We start from the raw sequence: 19818 nt of genomic DNA on the forward strand, positions 1-19818 counted from the left end.
TTCCAGTCTTCATGTCAAAAAAAAAAATCGTCCCTGGAAAAAAAAAAAAAAATCTACATTGGGAAATTATTATTTATGCTTAAGACTATATACAGATTGTAACAAAGAACAACGAAACAAATTAAACTAAAAACATAAGAGGGAAAGGAGGATTAAACGCAATATAAACAACAACAAAAAGGCACATTAATGACATTTATTTTTATGAAAATCTCTTCCGGATTTTAGACTGTAGTACTCCGAACACTAGAAGGCAGTACCACTGTACTTTGCAGCAGAAGTCACACAGACGACATGTCTTCATTACTGAAGTGCATGTTTACCCCTTTTGCAAGAAACACTCTTGCCAAAATGCACTACTCTTCAGGAGTCAGTATCAGGCTTTTGCCCAGTTATAAGTGCTCTTTTGAAGACCCAGTACACGTGACCGTGAGTGGCTTAAATCATCAACAACGCGTGGATCTGCGCTCTAAAATCACCGATGATAGCGGACGTGTTTTCCAGGCTCGGGCCACTTACCAAGCAGACAATAACGGTCAGATCGACCTCAACCGCGACCCTTCTCTTGGTGGCACCTTTACGGGAGTTGAACCAATGGGCTTATTCTGGGCTCTGACAGGAGAGGTCGTAAGCTGGAAGTTTGCTCTAACAGACGTGACTCGCCCTGCTCTCGTCGACATTGAGGTTGTCAGTGACAATAGAGTCATCGCCAAAGTGACAAACGAAAGACATTGCTTGACCGATGGTGTCCGGAGGATTCCTGTAACCGAGGGCAGGATCAGAGGAACTCTTTTCATGCCACCTGGTCAGTTATGAAGCTGTATTGAAGCCCTCCATGTATTAGCAGTAAATACAGGCAATTAAATCCGTCTTTACAATTCAGCAGGTTATGCTACTCTTATAAAGTCTGAAATGTAAAATGACAATTTACAGGGTCGCTTTTTAATAAAACCTATTAAATGAACTTCGATAATAGATACCAAATGTGTTATCAATATTCTGTAGTAGTAGCGCCTCCTCGTGGTAGAAAATAGTCTAACGCTACTGCTTGACACAACTGAAAAGGTCTTCTGTTGTCAACTATAAATTCATGCTCCATTGTGTAAACAGGCTTGGGAGGGCTACTTTAAAAATGTATTCTGCTACAGTTACAAATTATTTAACGAAAAAATAATTCAGTAACGAAATTCAAGCACCACAACAATATTAAAGGAATGTAATCTGAATACTTTTGGATTCTTTCAAGGTCACATATTTAAGTCAAGTATAACAATATTTCAAAAGTTCCCTGTCCAAATGGAAAATAACCAAAACCCACAATGACCAAGCAAATAAATATATTAAACGATAAGATTAAAATGTCAAAACCGTGTTTTATTATGAAGGGAATGCACACATTCTCTTCCCACGTAAACATTCATGCACACAGAAACATGTCTCCATTCAAATATTTTAGCACGTTAAAGGCTGACATTTCTCACTTAGGAGGTAATATTGGCGCTTTTTCCTAACATTGGTTTATTTATGGCAGCCCGCCACAATATCAACACTGACCGCCACAAAATACATTTTGCAATAAATCTTGCCTTCGTTGAATAAACATGAGCTCTGTACATTTCAAAATCAAACATAAAAATAACTTAAACATAAAATAAACTTTTTATTATTATTAATTAACAGTCTTTTACTGAAAAAATTTCTCTTTGAAATAAATCCAATTATAATGAATTTTCTTAGGGATAAAAATCTGTCTCAAATTCTGGTCTAAACTATAGGGAGCCCTTTTACATTTCTCAAAGTAAAAGTGAAGTGACGTGTATCTAAGTATTCTGACCCGTACTCAGAATTTGTGCTCTGCATAACCCATCCGAGTGCACACACACACACAGTCGTGAACACACACCCGGAGCAGTAAGCAGCCATATTGCTGCGGAGTTGGGCGGCTCATAAACTTTAAACATGGTGGAGGGGACAACCATTGCTGCTGTCAATGCTGTTCTCATAAGAACTATTATTGTGTTATTAAAATTTGGATAGTCTGTTAATATAATGTTCCATACATAATTACTATATTTTAAGACATTATTAGATGAATTAATAGATCATAATTAATGTTAGACCCTATTTGTTAATATAATATAATAATGAATCATAAATATATACATGATAAATAATCGTATATGTCACATATAATTTAACATTTTAAAAATTTCACAGACTTGTAAGGTAACTGTTCCCTCCTGGTGGAATGACCTGCCCAACTCAAAGTCCTTAGCCATCTTCAAGAATTGGCTAAAACTACATCTCTACTCTTTAACTACCTCTTTCTAACTCTAGCATTCTCTATTCTAATTCTATTCTTTAAAAAAAAACTTGTCACTTTTAGACTTGCACTCTATTAATTTTGCATATTCACATATTGCTTGTTTTCTTTAAAAAAAACTAACACTAGCTTTCAGAATACTAATCTTTTTGTATCTGTCTATTTGTTTTCTTTTTATTTATTATGCAATTAACAAAAGCAAAACATGCCTCTAACACTAGCTTGTTCTATTCTTTTTCTATTCTATTTTCATTTTTTTTATTAGACAATAAAAAAAAACCTTGCTACATTTACTGTGTTAAGGTAACTGAGACATGTTATAGCACTTGCAGATCATTGCTCTTTTGTTGATTTTTGATCACTTCCATTGTCCTCATTTGTAAGTCACTTTGGATGAAAATGTCTGCTAAATATCTAAATGAAATAAAAAGTAAATGAAAATGTTAAAAAAAAATGGTAAGCTATTTAGAGTTTAAAAAAATCGGCAAAATAATTACATAATAATGTAATCCTAATTTAAGCAAATTAAAAATAAAAAAAAAAACTAATCCCATCCAAGTAACAGTTGCAGAACTGTAAACAAATACTGGTAATAATTATAATCCAATTAAAAAAAAAAAAATTATATATATATATATATATATATCTGTTGCAAGTTTACATACTTGAGAATGTGTTTTAAAGGTTTATTCCTCATAGATTATTTGTGTTTTTGGTGTTTGTTTTTTTTAGGGGGGGGGGGGTTTAGGGTAACTTGTAATGGAGTTATTTTCACTCTAAGGTATCTTTACTTTTAGTGGTTTTCAGGTACTCTATACACTTATGTGTATTTCTACTATTTTTCTACTAAGTTAATGATGTACTATTATGATTTTTCAGGTAAAGGACCATTTCCTGGGATTTTGGATACATATGTATTTAGAGGAGGTCCTTTTGAGTTGAGGGCAGCTCTGTTGGCAAAGAGAGGCTTTGCTGTTTTTGCCTTGGCTTTCCAGGGCTACCAAGATTTACCCAAAAAAGCTGACAGATTTCACCTTGAGTACTTTGAAGAAGGTATAGATTTTCTACGGCAACAACCAGAGGTTAGTATGTACACCCATTCATATGTATATATATATATATATATATATATATATATATATATATATATATATATATATATATTATAATGTTGTGGAAAAGTTAATTTAAGTAATTCAACTCAAATTGTGAAACTCGTGTATTAAATCAGTTCAGTGCACACAGAATTAAGTAGTTTAAGACTTTGGTTCTTTTAATTGTGATAGTTTTGGCTCACATTTAACAAAAAACCCACCAATTCACTATCTCAACAAAGTAGAATATGGTGACATGTCGATCAGCTAATCAACTCAAAACACCTTATGTGGATTGTCAAGCAAAATCTATTCAACAATTTGAGTGAACTTCACAAGGAATGAACTGAAGCTGGGGTCAAGGCATCAAGAGCCACCACACACAGATGTGTCAAGGAATCTGCTGAACCACAGACAACATCAGATGCGTCTTATTTGGGCTAAGGAGAAGAAGAACTAGAGAAGCTATGGGGTATTGTCAAGAGGAAAATCAGAAACAAGAGACCAAAAAATGCAGATGAGCTGAAGGCCACTGTCAAAGAAACCTGGGCTTTTATACAGTACCACCTCAGCAGTGTTAAAAACTGATCACCTCCATGCCACGCCGAATTGAGGCAGTAATTAAAGCAAAAGGAGCTCCTGCCAAGTATTGAGTACATGTACAATAAATGAACATACTTTCCAGAAGGCCAACTATTCACTGAAAATGTTTTTTTTTTTTAATTAGTCTTATGAAGTATTCTAATTTGTTGAGATAGTGAATTGGTGGGTTTTTGTTAATTGTGATCCAAAATCATCACATATAAATATACATATAGTTATATTATTATTATTATTATTATTTATTTTCTTTCAAAGGTCAAAGATCAAAAAATTGGCCTAGTGTCCATATCAAAGAGTGGAGATCTCGCTTTGTCGATGGCAACATTTCTTCCTGGTATATCGGCTACTGTTTCGATCAATGGATGCAATGCCAATACTTTGGTTCCCATCTACTACAAAGACATTTGTGTTCCACCCCTCTTGTTTGATGTTAAGAGAGGAAAAATGACACCATCAGGCTTTTTGGATATTGGGGATGTTATGAATGACCCAATGTCAGAAGAAGGCCTTCCTAGCGTCATTCCCATTGAACGTGCCTCAGGTAACTTCATGTTTATAATGTCAGAAGCTGACAGGAATTGGCAAACTGCCTATTACGCAAAACTAGCATGCGAAAGACTTAAAGCACATGGGAAGGATAACTACGAGCTGGTAAGGTATGAAAAAGCAGGTCACTTTATCGAGGTGCCCTATATGCCGTTTTGTCTTGCCAATTTTCATGCTGCCGCTAACCAAGTGGTTTACTTTGGCGGCGAACCTAAGGCCCATTCAGAGGCTCAGCTCGATGCATGGAAGAGGATCGTGAATTTTTTCAAAAAACACTTAGCTGCTGATGATGACAGCAGCATATCTAAACTATAAGGAAAAAGGGAAAATCATAATTATAGTCATAATATCCAACTAGTGTTGACTTGAATTACTTTAATTTCCAATGTAGTTAAAGGCACAATATGTACGTTTTCGCAGCTAGAGGGCGCATATTCAAAAAAAAACAAGAAACAAAGGCATAGTTTGATGATGCCGTGATTGTGTGTGGAATCATGGGAGTTGTCGTCTTCATCCCCACAGTCTGATGGGACTCGGGCAGAAATCATGTACACTTATGAGCTAATGTATTAAAGACTTATTAAGGTCAATGTAGTATGAAGCAAGGTGGGGCTAAAAGCCGTGGAAGTGAAACAAGGTTGCTGGAGTGATTGCTAATGAAGGACGAGCACGATACACGGCTCGATAGAAGAGCTTTTATTATGGCACTGTCGACCTCTTCCACTTCCACCGGTCATGTAAACAGCACTGTTTTATACTAGATACATTTGAAAGTTCTGTTATAATGCTATTCTCTGCATTCGTCACCTGTCTAATGAAATGCATAACAAATTGCTTATTTCTCTGGATAAAAAAAATTCTCCAAAACATTTGGGGTAATCTAAGTACACAAGTCAGAAAAATATGTTATGTATATTACACTGTTATTACACAGTGATTTTAATAAAAAATCTTACATATTGTGCCTTTAAGTAATCAAGAATGTAAAAAAAAGATCAAACTGAATGAAGCACATGTATTATTTGCTTAAAAATCATAGAATTCATGCAGAGTGTGAAATAATTGTTTGAAAATCAAACTCATATTTGTGTGTTTCTTAATCACACATTGCTGTGCATTAAAACTCAATTTAAGTCAAATCAAATCAAGTGGATTGAAATTCTTATATTGGTGATAATACTTGTTTATCTGGATTTCTGTAGCATTCTCTCTGTCTGTATCTCTACATTAAGTTTGTTTTTATTAATTTATTTTGTACAGCCCCAGGTGCCTTTATTTTAAAGAAGCCTTGATGACACCTTCAGCCTTAGAGGTGGGCAAATACTGGTTTGTTTTCCTCAATCTTTTCTTTCCTGAAGAATGTTTATGTCTAGATAAAAAACTGACTTGATAAACAGACTTGTGATTGAGATATGCATCTATGGGGATTGGTTATACTGTATGCAGCATACACTTTTATGTATTACCCGGAGCTTCCAATAAAATGACTGATATCTTGAGATTATGATTTTGTATGTTTAATTGTTAGTTTAATTATTATATATAAATATGTTATAATGTAGATGTGTCAGTGGAATACCAGACATTAGGAAGACAGAAAACCAAATAAATCTTTCTGTGCCACAACAACACTAAACCTTACCATTGTGTTTAACAATATTATACGATTTAAGGTTTAGTTGACCCATAAATAAATAAATAAAAAAGATTCACCATTTTTCAACTGTCCATACAATGAGAGTCAAAAGGTTTTACAAAATATCTGTTTTTGTGTTACAAAAATAAAAAAAAAAATTTGTTTGTTTTTTTGAGTGAACTGTCCCTTTAAGTTCGTTGCAGTATATTGTTTATTGTTTATTGTTAATTTGGATCCCCATTAGCTTCCACAAAGTGGTTGCTAATCTTCCTGGGGTCCACAGAGTTGCACAATACAAAAAAATCATTCAAACAAATAAAATAATAACAAAAATACAATTGCTAATCCAGTCACATCACAAAACTATACCCATACATATTAATAGTAGTAGCACAAGCAGAAGTACGTCTATACCTTTAACAACATGTTTACACAATTTCTTTTAAACACATGTGTTGAATTACTTTTACGTATATTTATAGGAACAACATTCCAAGCAGCAGAGCCACGATAAAATACAGTCTTTTTCAGCAAATTTGATTGTGGACATGGTAAAAACAGTTGAGACTTACTCACTTGACGTGTTTTATGATCGTGTCTAAAACCAACATAAACAAGCCTTTCAAAGAAAAAACATGGTGTGTGATACTTGATTACCTTATAAAAATATACCAACACTCGTAAATGTAATTTGTCCTTCACTAAAAGCCATGATAATTTTCTATGCATATCAGCAACACTGGCCTGAAATTGATAATGGAGCACCAACCTAGCTGCTCTATTCTGAACAATCTGAAGTTTTTTTAAGTGCTTTTCTGATGCACTTGACCATATTATAGGGCAGTACTCAAGATGCGATAAAACTATTGACTGCACCACATCTTTTAAAACCAAAGACGAAATAAATGCAGAACATTTCCTGGCTACTGCTATATAGCTGCCATTAATTCACATGAACCAGTACATGAAAGTGAATCACACTGGATGAGTGCTGATGATTTTTTTTTTCTGATGCATCAGTGTGTGTGTGTGTGTGTGTGTTTAAACATTGAGATCCTCTCTTTGCAAACCTCCAGTGGTACTTATTGCTAACCTTTTAGAGAGCACTGTGATAAGGACACCCTCCAGCGGTCTGTGCTGTTTAACCCGGACTACTTAAGATAAAGCTCTTAAGAGTTCTTGCATGTGGATTCAGTGGAAAAGATTATTTTTATATTTGCAGAAGAGCTGTTACTATAATCTGCAGTGCATCACATTTCCATGAACTGATGATTGTGTTCTTGAGTGGGGAATCACAGAATAATTTAAATCTCAATTGTGGTCTGTGCTGTGATTATTTAGGCGGGTATAGTTTAGAATTAGGTGAAACCAAAACGGCCCTAGAAAACAACACACACTTTTTTAACTGGACTTTTGACTCAATACCTTCTAGTTAGGTACTGTGTCCTTGTGTGACAACTTGCCCCAGTCTCATTTCATGCAGGCATTAGAGATTCCTCATGTGTTGTCTAAAATCTCCTCTGACCAATGACCACTAGCTTTACTATTACAGAACAAGAAAACAAATGCAACACGTAGACAAATACAGTGTGAGGTTTGCACATTCAGTAGATATAGCGTACTGCAAGGAACTAGTTTAACGTGATATAGGCCTACATGCTGGCGTTTTGCTCACTGGATGAATTGTTTACTTCACAATAATGAAAAGTGCTCAAACAACGTTTTTTTCCTCCCGTGGATTCGTTGCAGTGCGTGTCTGAATACACTCAATCCAAACCTCTGCTTCAAAATCTCACGCGCATCTCGAAGACGCCGTGACGGACGGACACGGTGACGTTTTATTGTAAGCGCCCACCGTTCATTTGAAGAAATAAAGCGCTATTGTCACTCGTGCTGAAGCCCAGTTGTCAGATCGCACACTGACTCGATATTTAGCGTGATATGCGTTTACCAAAAATCGTTTTTGAGTCTTGGATATGGCTATGATCATTCATAACGATCTCATACGGGTATGCTGGTAATTTCTCTCTCTACGGCTTATCGTAGCTACACTGTTTAGACATTATTATTAGAATTCAGTTGCATATTTTATAACCCAATGCTCGCGAAATATTGTATAAAACCCGTATTATTTTATGTTCGTCTATTCACACGGCTAGTGAAATGAAGTTGAGTTGTGAGACGCGAGATGAGTCGCCGTCACTGTCGTATCGCTCCATCAATGACACCGTATATGAGATCTGTACGGTGTAATCGAAATTATGCCAAATCTGCCATGTGCAGTCCTGCATGGGGTATTTTATTATTGCGAACGATCTCCGTCCAGCGTTTTTTAAAATATGTTTTGCGTTTTCGATCATTTTGAGGGACTGGAGAAAACTCGCGAGTTAATCATGTTGGACGCAACATCATAACGCTCGAGCATTGTTCACCAATAACGTGCGCGCGGCGAGACCAGAGCCGAAGGATTCGCGTGGCGCCTCAGATATGAATGATGATGGAGGCGGATAACGCGGAGAGCTGGTTTCCTCTGCCAGAAAACGGAAGCACAAGTTTAAACGCATCTAACCTGGGGTTCCTAAACGCGTCGTCTCCGGTGGGTCTGTGGGGTGATGCTCAGGATAAAGAGGTGACACAACTGGAGGAGATCCTGCACGCGCAGGAAAGAGCCTACAAAGATTTCACTACCACCATTCAAGTTTTCATCCTCATCGGCTCCCTTTTGAGTAAGTAGACAAAAAAGAGGATTCTAAATGTTTGGCTATTCATCATCAAATGTGTACGGGCTTCATCTCTAAATCTATTTTAATTAAACGAACAATCACATATAACTGGTTAATTGATGCGATAAACGGCTTACATTTTGATCCTATTATGAATTAATGGAGAATCGCAATGTGCTTGTGAATGGATAACCACTCTAAAGGTTATAGTTGGGGCACAAATTTTATTTGGAATGTGAAAATTTTACAATCATGATCACAAGCTACATATTTTCCGTTATGAATCACATTTTTAGCAGATGTTACATTTTATGTTCATACCAATAGAGGGATGAGAAATTGTAAACAGAGTTATTGAGCATTCACACAATAATGACGCAAAGGTGTTGTAACTGGACATTCTACAGCAAATATTTTGGTTTCCCAATCTGTACAATGCAAGCAATTAACAAACAAAAAAAGTTGTTATATTTAAACATTATGTGCCAAGTTCACACTTGAATCTGTTTTACTTAAAATAAAAAAAAAGAAGATTTGTATACATACTGTAGGTCTTAGTATAAAAAATGTACGCTTGTTCAAAGCATGGAACTTATGGGAGGAAGTGATGTTGAATAGCTGTTTTGTGTTATTAGTTTTCTCTAGGGAGCATAAGTGCAGCTTTATGTTCACTTCTTTTGTAAATGTTTATTCAAGTATTGACCTTAATTCAGTGTTCATTTCCTTTCTATATGATGATATCTTTCTAAATTAGTAGAAAACAGCATTTTAATCACAAGTTGCTTGCAACTATATGTTTAGAGTTAGCGGACCCCTGTCCATACTTTAGATTTTTACAGTACATCACAACTTGTCGTTGACACTTTGTACAAACAGCTTGTTTTTTTTTTCTAAAATCAAAACAGACACTATATTAGAGAGCAGTGCTATTTTAATTATTTGCCATGCCAGAGATATTTCCAAGAAAATGTGTTAAGATGATTGTGTGAATTCTTACACATTGCAGCAAAATAACTATCACATCTAGAAGCCAGTGATCATGCCACAAATCAGAAACAAACAAAAGGGTTGAGATGTTGTTTTAACTTGGTTCATTCATGCTTCAACTGATACAAACAGAGAAATGAAATGTTTCCCCAGTCAGTCACATGCCATGTTTCTAAGAAGGCTTTTTCACGACAGCTGCTTACTCTGACAATAATACCTGCGACAAAAAAGACAGAATTTTGTTTACACCGATTACATATATATGCTGTAGAACATGACTGATAATCTTATAGAAATTATACAATATTTAGAGAAAGAGAGGTATGCAGAGCCTCCTCACAATAAATAAGATTTTAGCATTGTTTATAGTATAATGTCCTTTTGTTCTTTCTTTTTCTTTTTTTCTGAACTACGTCAAAGGGTGGCAGTTTTGTCAAGACTCAAACAAACGAGCCATCACATGACTAATTAGCATACAGACGCTTAGTTTGACCGTAATCTGATTATCTGTTTCTGCACTGGATTAGGGCTCAAATTTCAGAAAAGTTGGGAATTTTGTGTTTCAGACATTCATTGTGATTACTAGTGACGGAAGTCATTGTGGCAATTGGTTAATCATTATTTCACTCAGGTTTCAGCCTGAGTGAAATAACACTATTAGCCATGGGCATACTGGAGAATTCTAGGAACAAATTGACAATTGTCCAGCACTGTCAGTGTGCACTCAAAATGTCACCAGAGTAATAACACAGAGGCAGCTGCAGATAGATTCCACTGTGCTTTGCCCGTTACACCTGCATGGTAATGGGAAAAGATGAAAGTCACAGTCATTGTGGAAAAGATGCACCTTCCAAAAGTGTGTCAAGCGTAATAATGGGTCTGGGTAGAGAGCACCTGTCACCTAAGTGCTCCGCTCACATCAACATCCAAGGAAAGATACACCTCAGGCTCCATTTCAATTCAAGCCTTGTGAATTCCATCATGTCCATGCATAATTTCTGCAAAGTAAATGAACCTGGCATAGATTTCCACTTAAAGTGACATGCTGCATTTCCATTTACTAATACTTTTTCTACATGCTTTCTCTTATTTAAACCATTAACTATGGTGTGAAGAAATGAAGCAAACTATGGAAATGCTTATCAGTTACAGCTGTGTTGTCATGTCATATTAAAGAATATTCTTGGTTAAGTATAAATCAGGGTTCCTAAAATCTTGCCCTGGAGGGCCAATGTGCTGCAGAGTTTAGGTCCAACCCTAATCAAACTCACCTACTTGTGACTTTCTAATGATGCTTAAGACATTGGGCTATGATTATGGTTAGAGCTAAACTCTGTAGGAAAGTGGATCTCGTGTGCCAGATTTGAGGATCCCTGGTATAAGTTAAGGTCAATGGACAGCTTTTGACTTTCAAATTGTCCCTCATGGACTGTGGAAGTAAATAGGACCAGGTTTGGAGTATATAAAAGCAGAAATGTATGTTTATGACTATATTAGAACACTTTCCTGTTAAGAGTTATTAGACCTGTAAAGCTAAATCATAATTTTTATAGGAATTTTAGGGTTTCAGATGATAAATTGTATTTGGTTAAAAATAAAAAAACAGTGATACTTTAATTGTAAGTGCTTTAAAATAACCCTCTTTTTGTGATTTTTTTGTGTTTTTTTTTTTTTTTTTTAGAAAAGAGGAAACTGAATTTTGTGGTAATCAACATTATGCTACAGTTGTTCTCAATTGAGCTTGTACTGAACCCAGAATGTTCCTTAAAAAGAATTACCCCAAAAGTGTTACCCCTCATGTGAACATCTCAGTAGTAGAAGCGCTTGGTTTCTTTGTGTCTGTGCATGCTAAGCCTTTGGTTCCTTCTCAAATCTTATACCCTGTGCTGTGAGCCTCATTTGTCCTCAACAGCAGCATAAGAATGCCATACTCTTGCTTACAGGAACCACAAAGGGAAAAATGTTTGTTTCCCCCTTCAAATTAGCGTGCAATCTTCAGGTACCTCATTGCCATGGGAACTGCTGTAGACAATAAGATGAGGGCTGCTCATGTCCCACTCACATTCAGTTGTCTCCTTAAACACTGACATAGGCTTGTAACACTCCTCAACCTTTTCTCCTTTCCATCTCTTCGTCCCCAGGCAATGCTGCAGTGCTGTGGTGTACTTGTTACACCAATGTCTTCAAATCTGTCACAAATCTCTTCATCAAGAACCTGGCATGTTCTGGGATTTGTGCTGGGTTGGTGTGTGTGCCCTTTGACATAGCCTTGAGCGCCAGTCCCCTATGCTGCCTATGGGTCCATACACTCCTGCTGTGCAAAGCCATCAAGTTCCTACACAGGCTTTTCTGTTCTGCCACTGTGCTCAGCTTTGCTGTCATCGCCCTGGATAGGTGAGAGGCTATGCATGCTAATTCACCCATCTTTTGCTAACAATGAAAGTGTAATTGTTTCAGATTTGAGGTCACTAAAGGTCTCAGCCAAACAGTAATTAAAACAATTGGTAAGAGAATAATATGGTGAATGATCTCTTTAGAAAATCTGAAAACTCTCTTGAGACATTTGTTTCACTTCAGAAAAAAATGCACCTTTCAGGCACAAAGAACATAATAAAACATACTGATTTTCTTATTTGACAACATTTTCTTTTGCGTTTAATTGTGCTATAAACAAGTTAGTCCACTAAAAAGTGTAATTGTTATGTAACTGATTTAAATAGGGCTGGCAAATGTTTAAACAAAAAACATTTAGCACAATTTGTTTAGAAAGATTTTTGTGTATCTAAACCATTCAGCTAGTATAAGTCCGATCTCTAAGCAAAACAGTGTAGTCTTACTGATTCCCAAACAAATTACTTTTATGACTCGCTTCCTTTTAGTCAGTATCATTCAGTGCAACTTGTATAGTCTGATCTATAAATGACTTATGAACTAGTTCTTTTAAATGAATCAGACTTATTAGCATGTATTCCAACTGATTCCCAAATAAATGACTCTTTATAGTGAATCAAAGCCATTAAGCTCAACTAGTACAGTCCAGTCCCTGAACATTAGCCAAAAGAAAGCTGCTTGGTTTGCAAATTACTTCAGTGTGAGCTGTGCGTTGTTTATCTATTTTAACAATAGTTAATGGACCTTTTTTGCCTTTGAAATTTCATAAAAATGTTGCTTATGTGACTGCACCTTAACAGTGGTGCCTTCCCTGTTTCACTTCCAGGTACTACTCTGTGTTGTATCCTCTGGAGAGAAAGATATCAGATGCCAAATCCAGAGACCTGGTTATCTACATCTGGGTACATGCGGTGGTGGCCAGCGCCCCTGTTTTTGCCATAAGCAATGTGACGGATGTCTACGCCACCTCTTCCTGTTCTGATGGCCAATCACTTGGACATCTGGTTTACATGATCACATACAGTATCACCACACTCATTTTGCCACTAGCAGTGGTGTTTCTAGCCATGGCACTAATCCGCCGCGCACTAAGCACCAGCCAGAAGAAGAAAGTCATCATTGCAGCACTGCGCACCCCACAGAACGGCATTTCCATCCCGTATGTGTCTCAGCGCGAGGCTGAACTTCATGCCACTCTGTTATCCATTGTTCTAGTCTTTGCACTATGCAGCATTCCCTATGCTGCTCTGGTCATATACCGTTCCGTGCTTGGAGCTGCTAAAGCCTCGTCTTGGTTACAACTGACCGCCGTGTGGCTGCCAAAGGTCTCTCTTCTCACCAACCCACTGTTTCTTCTCACAGTAAACCGCTCTGTGCGGCGTTGCCTTCTTGATATGCTAGTACGCTTGCATCGGCGCTATAGCCGAAGAAACATGGTCAGCATTGGGGGTCTGGCTGAAGGAGGGCCACTAGAGGGCGATACTGGGGTTCGCTCTGGTAGTCAACTCCTGGAGATGTTCAATATCGGCCAACAACAGATCTTCAGACCAAACGAGGACGAAGAAGATGAGAATGACATTTCCTCTGTGGCCTCTGCCAACATTCAACCCAAAGATGAAGGACAGGGTGGAAATGGAGGGGTGGCAAGAGAGCTGCGTCAGCCGCAGTCAGGGGACGTGAAAAAAGAAGAGGGCTTAGTGTTACCAAAACATTCTCCTATTCAGTCATGTGCCTATTCCTCTTCACAGGTCGCCCCGGTGACTCCCACAGACCCCGAGGATACAACACAGTTTGGTTTTGGGCCATTTGAGTTGCCTCCACAGTGGCTACCTGAAACCAGGAACAGTAAGAAAAGACTCCTTCCTCCGCTGGGTAACACACCAGAGGAGCTGATCCAGACCAAGCAGCCCAAAGTTCGGCCCGAGAGACGCATCAGTAGAAACAATAAAGTTAGTACCTTCCCCAATGTAGATCCATGAAAAAGAGTGCAGTAGACCAAATCGTAAAAAGCCAAAAATGAAGATTGGTTGTGTTTTATATCTAAAGTTATTTTGACATGATCTTCTATGTGAGTGCAGAACAATGAAGGACATGGAGAGTATTTGTTTACAGTAGAAAGTAGGAGGGGTTTACATGCTCTCATGCTGTCTATTTGGACAATTTAATAGATATCCCTTCATCTACTGACAACAGGAAATTGATCTTTCAGAGGAAATTCAAGAAAAAACATAAGGTAGGCATGGACTGTATGACATTTGTTTTGTTGGAATGGTCAATAAAATTACAATCACAATCAATTTTTTGTAGATACGTTTGCTGTGTTGAATTTGACTAATGTGCCCTGCTTAACTTTTATTTACCATAATCTATCTCACATAGCTTGAACAGCTAGTTAAAAAAACGAATGTATTGCACTCAAAATTAAAATATTATTAATTATAAATGAACTTTCATGTACACTACCATTAGAAAGTTTTTTTTAATGTTTTTGAAAATGTCCTAATGCATCTCACATGTATGCAAAGCGTGTGCAAAGATTTCTTACATGACAGTTATTTGAAAAAAAAACCCTTCTCTTTCAATCTTATCTGTCCAATTGTAAAACAAATATTAGGTATTTAAAAAGGTTCTTAAATGCTGACGATAAAGGGACACATCTATTTCATGTCATTGGTTCATTAAATCTCTTCTTGACCAATATTCAGTATATACAAATATCTATCTTCATTAAACACATTTTCACTCAGTTAATCACCTTTCATGGCAAAAGCAAAGCTAAAGATTAAGCACTTGCATGTGACTGAAAGGGAAATAAAATGTATTCAAGAAGGCTGCGTGTTTTTCTCCATATGCCAGTTTTAGTGCCATTAATTAAAAGTTTTGATGGATTTTAAAGTTGTTTAATGTGTTTTCCAAATCCAGAAACCACTAGCTTGGATTCCTGCTTGAGCTACACCACTACTGGTATGTGGAATTAACATAATACTTGTGATCTTTTCCACAATGGTTTAATGTATAAAAAATGTCAAGCAAAAGTGTTCTTTGGAAGTAAACTGATTGTCATCCATTTACATGGCAAAGCAGCACTTTTAAAGAAGCAGTATGTGTCTCTCAAATTCAGTTAAACTAAATACCTCAAAATTGAAGTCAAGGGTTCATTAAATTAGAGTTGCATAGTGTCACAAATAGCTCTAAGACACGAAGGCTGAGGATCCAAATGCGGTGATTATTCAGAGGATAAACCACAGTCGTGATCCAAACAATAACAAGAAACACAGACGAAGAGTAATCCAGAACAAGGGGCAGAAACAACCAAGACAAAGGAAAACAGGAAATAACAGCTCAGAAATGCAGTACTAAACACATACAGGACTTCACAATCACTAGCTGTGTTTCATTTTGAAGGCTGCATATGTAACCCCTCTCACCCGGGTCCTCTCTGACACTCCTCTCACTCGCAACGAGCGGGGCTCGAACCAGGGTCTTCCCGCATGGGAGGCGGATGCATTAACAAGGAGGCTAAATGGCTACAGCCACTAACGTCTGTCGCTAGTGCATCTCTTGAGGTTTACCTGCACAGCACTACTCACTGGCCTCCGTGACACTCACCCCCCTAAACCTCACTCCCATCCGGGTCACGGCACCAATGTAACCCCTCTCACCCGGGTCCTCTCTGACGCTCCTCGCACTCGCTCCGAGCGGGGCTCGAACCCGGGTCTTCCGGCATGGGAGGCGGACGCACTAGCAAGGAGGCTAAATGGCTACAGCCACTAGCGTCTGTCGCTAGTGCGTCTCTTGAGATCGCGGAGAGAGGTTTACCTGCACAGCACTACTCGCTGGCCTCCGTGACACATGTCATCAAGGCTGTCTCAAAGTAGTACACCCCGAATGCGACCTTGAAATTTGACCTTCTTTCACAGAAATTCTGAGGATGCATGAGGCATATCCTTCGCTACTACAGATAACCCACAATTCTTTGCATCGGTAACAACAACGGTCGTTTATTTAAAAAAAAAAATGGCTGGCAGGCAGATATAACCAAAGACTTTAGAATATTCTTAAAGGGACTCTGATGTAACATTACACACAAGCAAAGATGTAAATGTAAATTTATTTATTAAATAAAAAATGTAAGTATTTTCAAGTTTTCTTTTTTTGTAAGCGTGACAGAGATATGGGATGGAGTGCCCTCCGGTGGTTATCAAGGGCACTCCAGATGGCGATTGTGACAAAGCCTCCCCTTAAGGAGCAGCTTCCAGAAAGTGGGTGGAGTGAGCAGAACAGGGGGAGGGATGGAGAGCCAGGCCCATGGACAGGAAGTAGAGCTATTAGGCGAATTAGGGAGCATGAGTGGGGCTGAAGGAGCAGGTGACCAAGGCAGGGCCGGCGGAGCAGGAACACCACAAAGGCAGAGCAAAAGACTATCAGGATTGAGCTGCCAGACCAGAAGACCACCAGGGTGGAACAGACTGGATGAAAGTGATCTCCACAATGGTGGAAAAGACCACTGGGGTTGGGCTGATGGAGCTGAGGACCATTTCAACTGAGCTGATGGTTTACCAAGATTGCTCAGGCTCAGCAAATGTCCACCAAAGTGGAACAGTTGAAGCAGGAGACCACCAAGGCGGATCAGGCAGGAAAGCAAAAGAGAGCACAAAGGGCATAACAATGGCTTCTGAGGCCATAATAGGACAGTCAGACAGTTCAGAAACAGTATCTTTGGCCATGAAATGGCAGGTGAAGAGCTCAGATACTGCCTTCTTGACCATGACAGGGCAGACAAGGGATTCAGAGACAACTTTCTTGGCCATGAGACACTATAAATCAGTTCATTGGGAAATGAGCGACACCTGCTCCACTCGCCGGTCTCGCGTCCCACGGTGGAGATCGGAAGAATACAAAAGAGGAGCGACAACAGTGAAGGACGAGAGAGGACCTGCCCTGGGTTTATTTTGGGTGTGTTTTTATTTGTATAAGGAGGGACGCGCTGCCGAAGATCCCTCGCCACTGTGCTGAACCCGCGGTGCCATCGAGCAGGGCGAGGGAGTGTGCCGCCATGGACACTCGAGGTGGTGGGCTAGAGTGAGTTGCCGGGGACAGATGAACGTGCTGCCGGCCGCCCGTGGTGTGGAGGGGCAGCTGCCATCCATGAGGGAATCGGAGGAGTCGGGCCGTTAACCAGGGAGCCGGAGCCTGCTGCCATCCTTGAAGGCATCCCCTGGAGGGGAAGTAGAGCGCAAGTCTCGTGGGTACCCCCCGGCGTAATTGTGAATTGTTACAATCACTTTGTCCAACAAGCAGCTTTGAGGCTCTCTGATCACTGTTATAGCACCTGCAAACAGAAACTGAAGTCAGCTAAACCTTTAACAAGGACTGTAAAAAGATGGACCAGTGAAGCATAGCAGAATTTACAAGCTTGTTCGACTGCACAAATTTGATTTTTTTTTAAGTTGTAGCCACCGATCTGGATGAATTCACAGAGACTGTAATAACAGACATTAGTTTCTGTGAGGATTTGTGCATTCCTGCCAGAACTCATTTAATTTATAACAATGACAAACCATGGGTCACTGCAAAACTCAAGACACCCAAAAGAACTAAAGAAGATGCTTGCAGGAATGGGGACAGAGTCTTGTAAAAACAGGCCAAAGTCACATTGACAAAGGAGATCAGACAGAAACTACTCCGAAAAGTTGAGAAATCAGTTTTCAGCCAATGATTCTGCCTCAGTGTGGAAAGGACTGAAAGACATCACCATTTACAGGACCCCATCCCCCAGCACTGTGTTGAATCAACAGCTGGCCGACGGTTTGTATGAGTTCTATTGCAGGTATAAAAAAACCCTAACATCTGTGGTCATGAAGTCATTTGAAAGAATAGTGCTGGACCATCTGAGGAACATCACTGGACCCTTGCTGGACCCCTTGCAGTTTGCATACCGAGCAAACAGATCTGTGGATCAACATGGGACTGTACTACATCCTGCAACATCTGGACAGACCAGGGACTCTTGTGAGGATACTATTTGTGGACTTCAGCTTGGCCTTCAACACGATCATCCCAAACCTCCTCCTATCCAAATTAACCCAGTTCTCTGTGCCCACCTCCACCTGATTACCAGCTTCCTGACGACTGTACAGCAAAGGATCCCTCTGTCAAGCTCCTGAACTTTGCAGACAACAACACATTTATTGGCCTCATCCAGGATGGTGACGAGTCTGCTTACAGACAGGAGGTTAAAGAGCTGACTGTCTGGTGCAGTTATAACAACCTGGTGCTGAACATGTTCACAAATGCTGCTTTATCAAGCATTTCATGCAAGATAAATTGAAAAATCTAAATACAGTCGGTTTCCTTCTGAAGTATTATGAAAACACCCACACTGGTTTTTGATTTTGAAATGTGCAGTGCTTATGTTTATTCATTGAAGTCAAAGCCTTTTGGAAAATCTATTTGTGGCAGTCAGTTTTGATATTGTGGCGGCCCGCCACAAATAAATCAATGTGTGGGAAACCCTGGAGAGTGTGTAAAAGGGTTGGCAAAATCATTCTGGGTCCTTCACACCCAGGCCACTTCCTCTTTGAACTATTGCCATCTGGTCTGCACTACAGAGCACTGAGCACCAGAACAGACAGGCACAAGAACAGTTTCTTACCTCAGGCAGTCCACCTTATGAACAGTTAACTTGGCATTAAATGTAATGTGCAACACAGTTTATACATTTATTTATTTAAAACTCCATACTTCATTTGTATATTATACCTCTACACACAAATGCCATTTGTCTATTTGTATATTGTGTATTTTTTTGAAAAATAGTTGTTGTATATTATTATTTCCTATTCCTCTATTTCCTTGCTTATTCTATTTTGTTATCTATTTTTTGCCACTTTAATCTTTTTGTGCTGTAGAAGTTTCTGTCTCCAAAAACAAATTCCTTGTATGTGTAAAAATACCTGTTGATAAAGCTCTTTCTGATTCTTAAAAAAAAAATAACATAATGACAAATAACATTTAGTCTACATGTTTTTATTTTATGGACTTTATTGTTTCTAAGTGAATACTTAAAGCTGAAGTCGAAAATACAGTAAATCAGTTTAGGCAAATTGCTTATGAAACTCCCTTCTATATAAGGATGGAGACATATTTATATTAATTAGGGTGACAATATGTCCTCTCATTCATGGACTTGTCCTGGCTGGGATTTCTAAATTCCAACTTCTAGGTCACATTCCTGTGATGTTAGCATCATTCTGCTATTCATTCACAGTCATTTGTAAGAAAATGATCCAGGATGCATTGATTTCACAGCAAATTTCTGACTACCATAATATATCGTAAAATAATACTCTTTAATTCTGTAAATTCCTGGCAATTCTTTACAGTGTACATGATCGACAAATAGTGGCATTCAAGAAGGTTGGATTTACAGAGAATGCTCAAAGCAATACAAATATGCATAAACATAATGTATGAGGACTGTAGCGAGCACGTCAATAGGAAAACAAAGCCAAA

General features: G+C 38.5%; 2 protein-coding genes across 2 annotated transcripts; both read left to right on the forward strand.

Moving 5' to 3' along the window:
* The first annotated feature begins 264 nt into the window (after positions 1 to 264).
* acot20 (acyl-CoA thioesterase 20) lies at positions 265 to 6065 on the forward strand. The gene is made up of 3 exons (XM_052535714.1): positions 265 to 805; positions 3203 to 3405; positions 4276 to 6065. The coding sequence occupies exons 1-3, from the start codon at positions 295 to 297 to the stop codon at positions 4879 to 4881; spliced, it is 1320 nt and encodes a 439-aa protein (XP_052391674.1). The 5' UTR covers positions 265 to 294; the 3' UTR covers positions 4882 to 6065.
* Positions 6066 to 8005: 1940 nt separating this feature from the next.
* On the forward strand, positions 8006 to 14772 carry LOC127938821 (G-protein coupled receptor 176-like). The gene is made up of 3 exons (XM_052535715.1): positions 8006 to 8928; positions 12054 to 12306; positions 13130 to 14772. The coding sequence occupies exons 1-3, from the start codon at positions 8694 to 8696 to the stop codon at positions 14280 to 14282; spliced, it is 1641 nt and encodes a 546-aa protein (XP_052391675.1). The 5' UTR covers positions 8006 to 8693; the 3' UTR covers positions 14283 to 14772.
* The last annotated feature ends 5046 nt before the right edge of the window (positions 14773 to 19818 follow it).

Source organism: Carassius gibelio, chromosome A20 (genome assembly GCF_023724105.1).
Source record: "Carassius gibelio isolate Cgi1373 ecotype wild population from Czech Republic chromosome A20, carGib1.2-hapl.c, whole genome shotgun sequence".
Lineage (NCBI taxonomy): Eukaryota > Metazoa > Chordata > Actinopteri > Cypriniformes > Cyprinidae > Carassius > Carassius gibelio.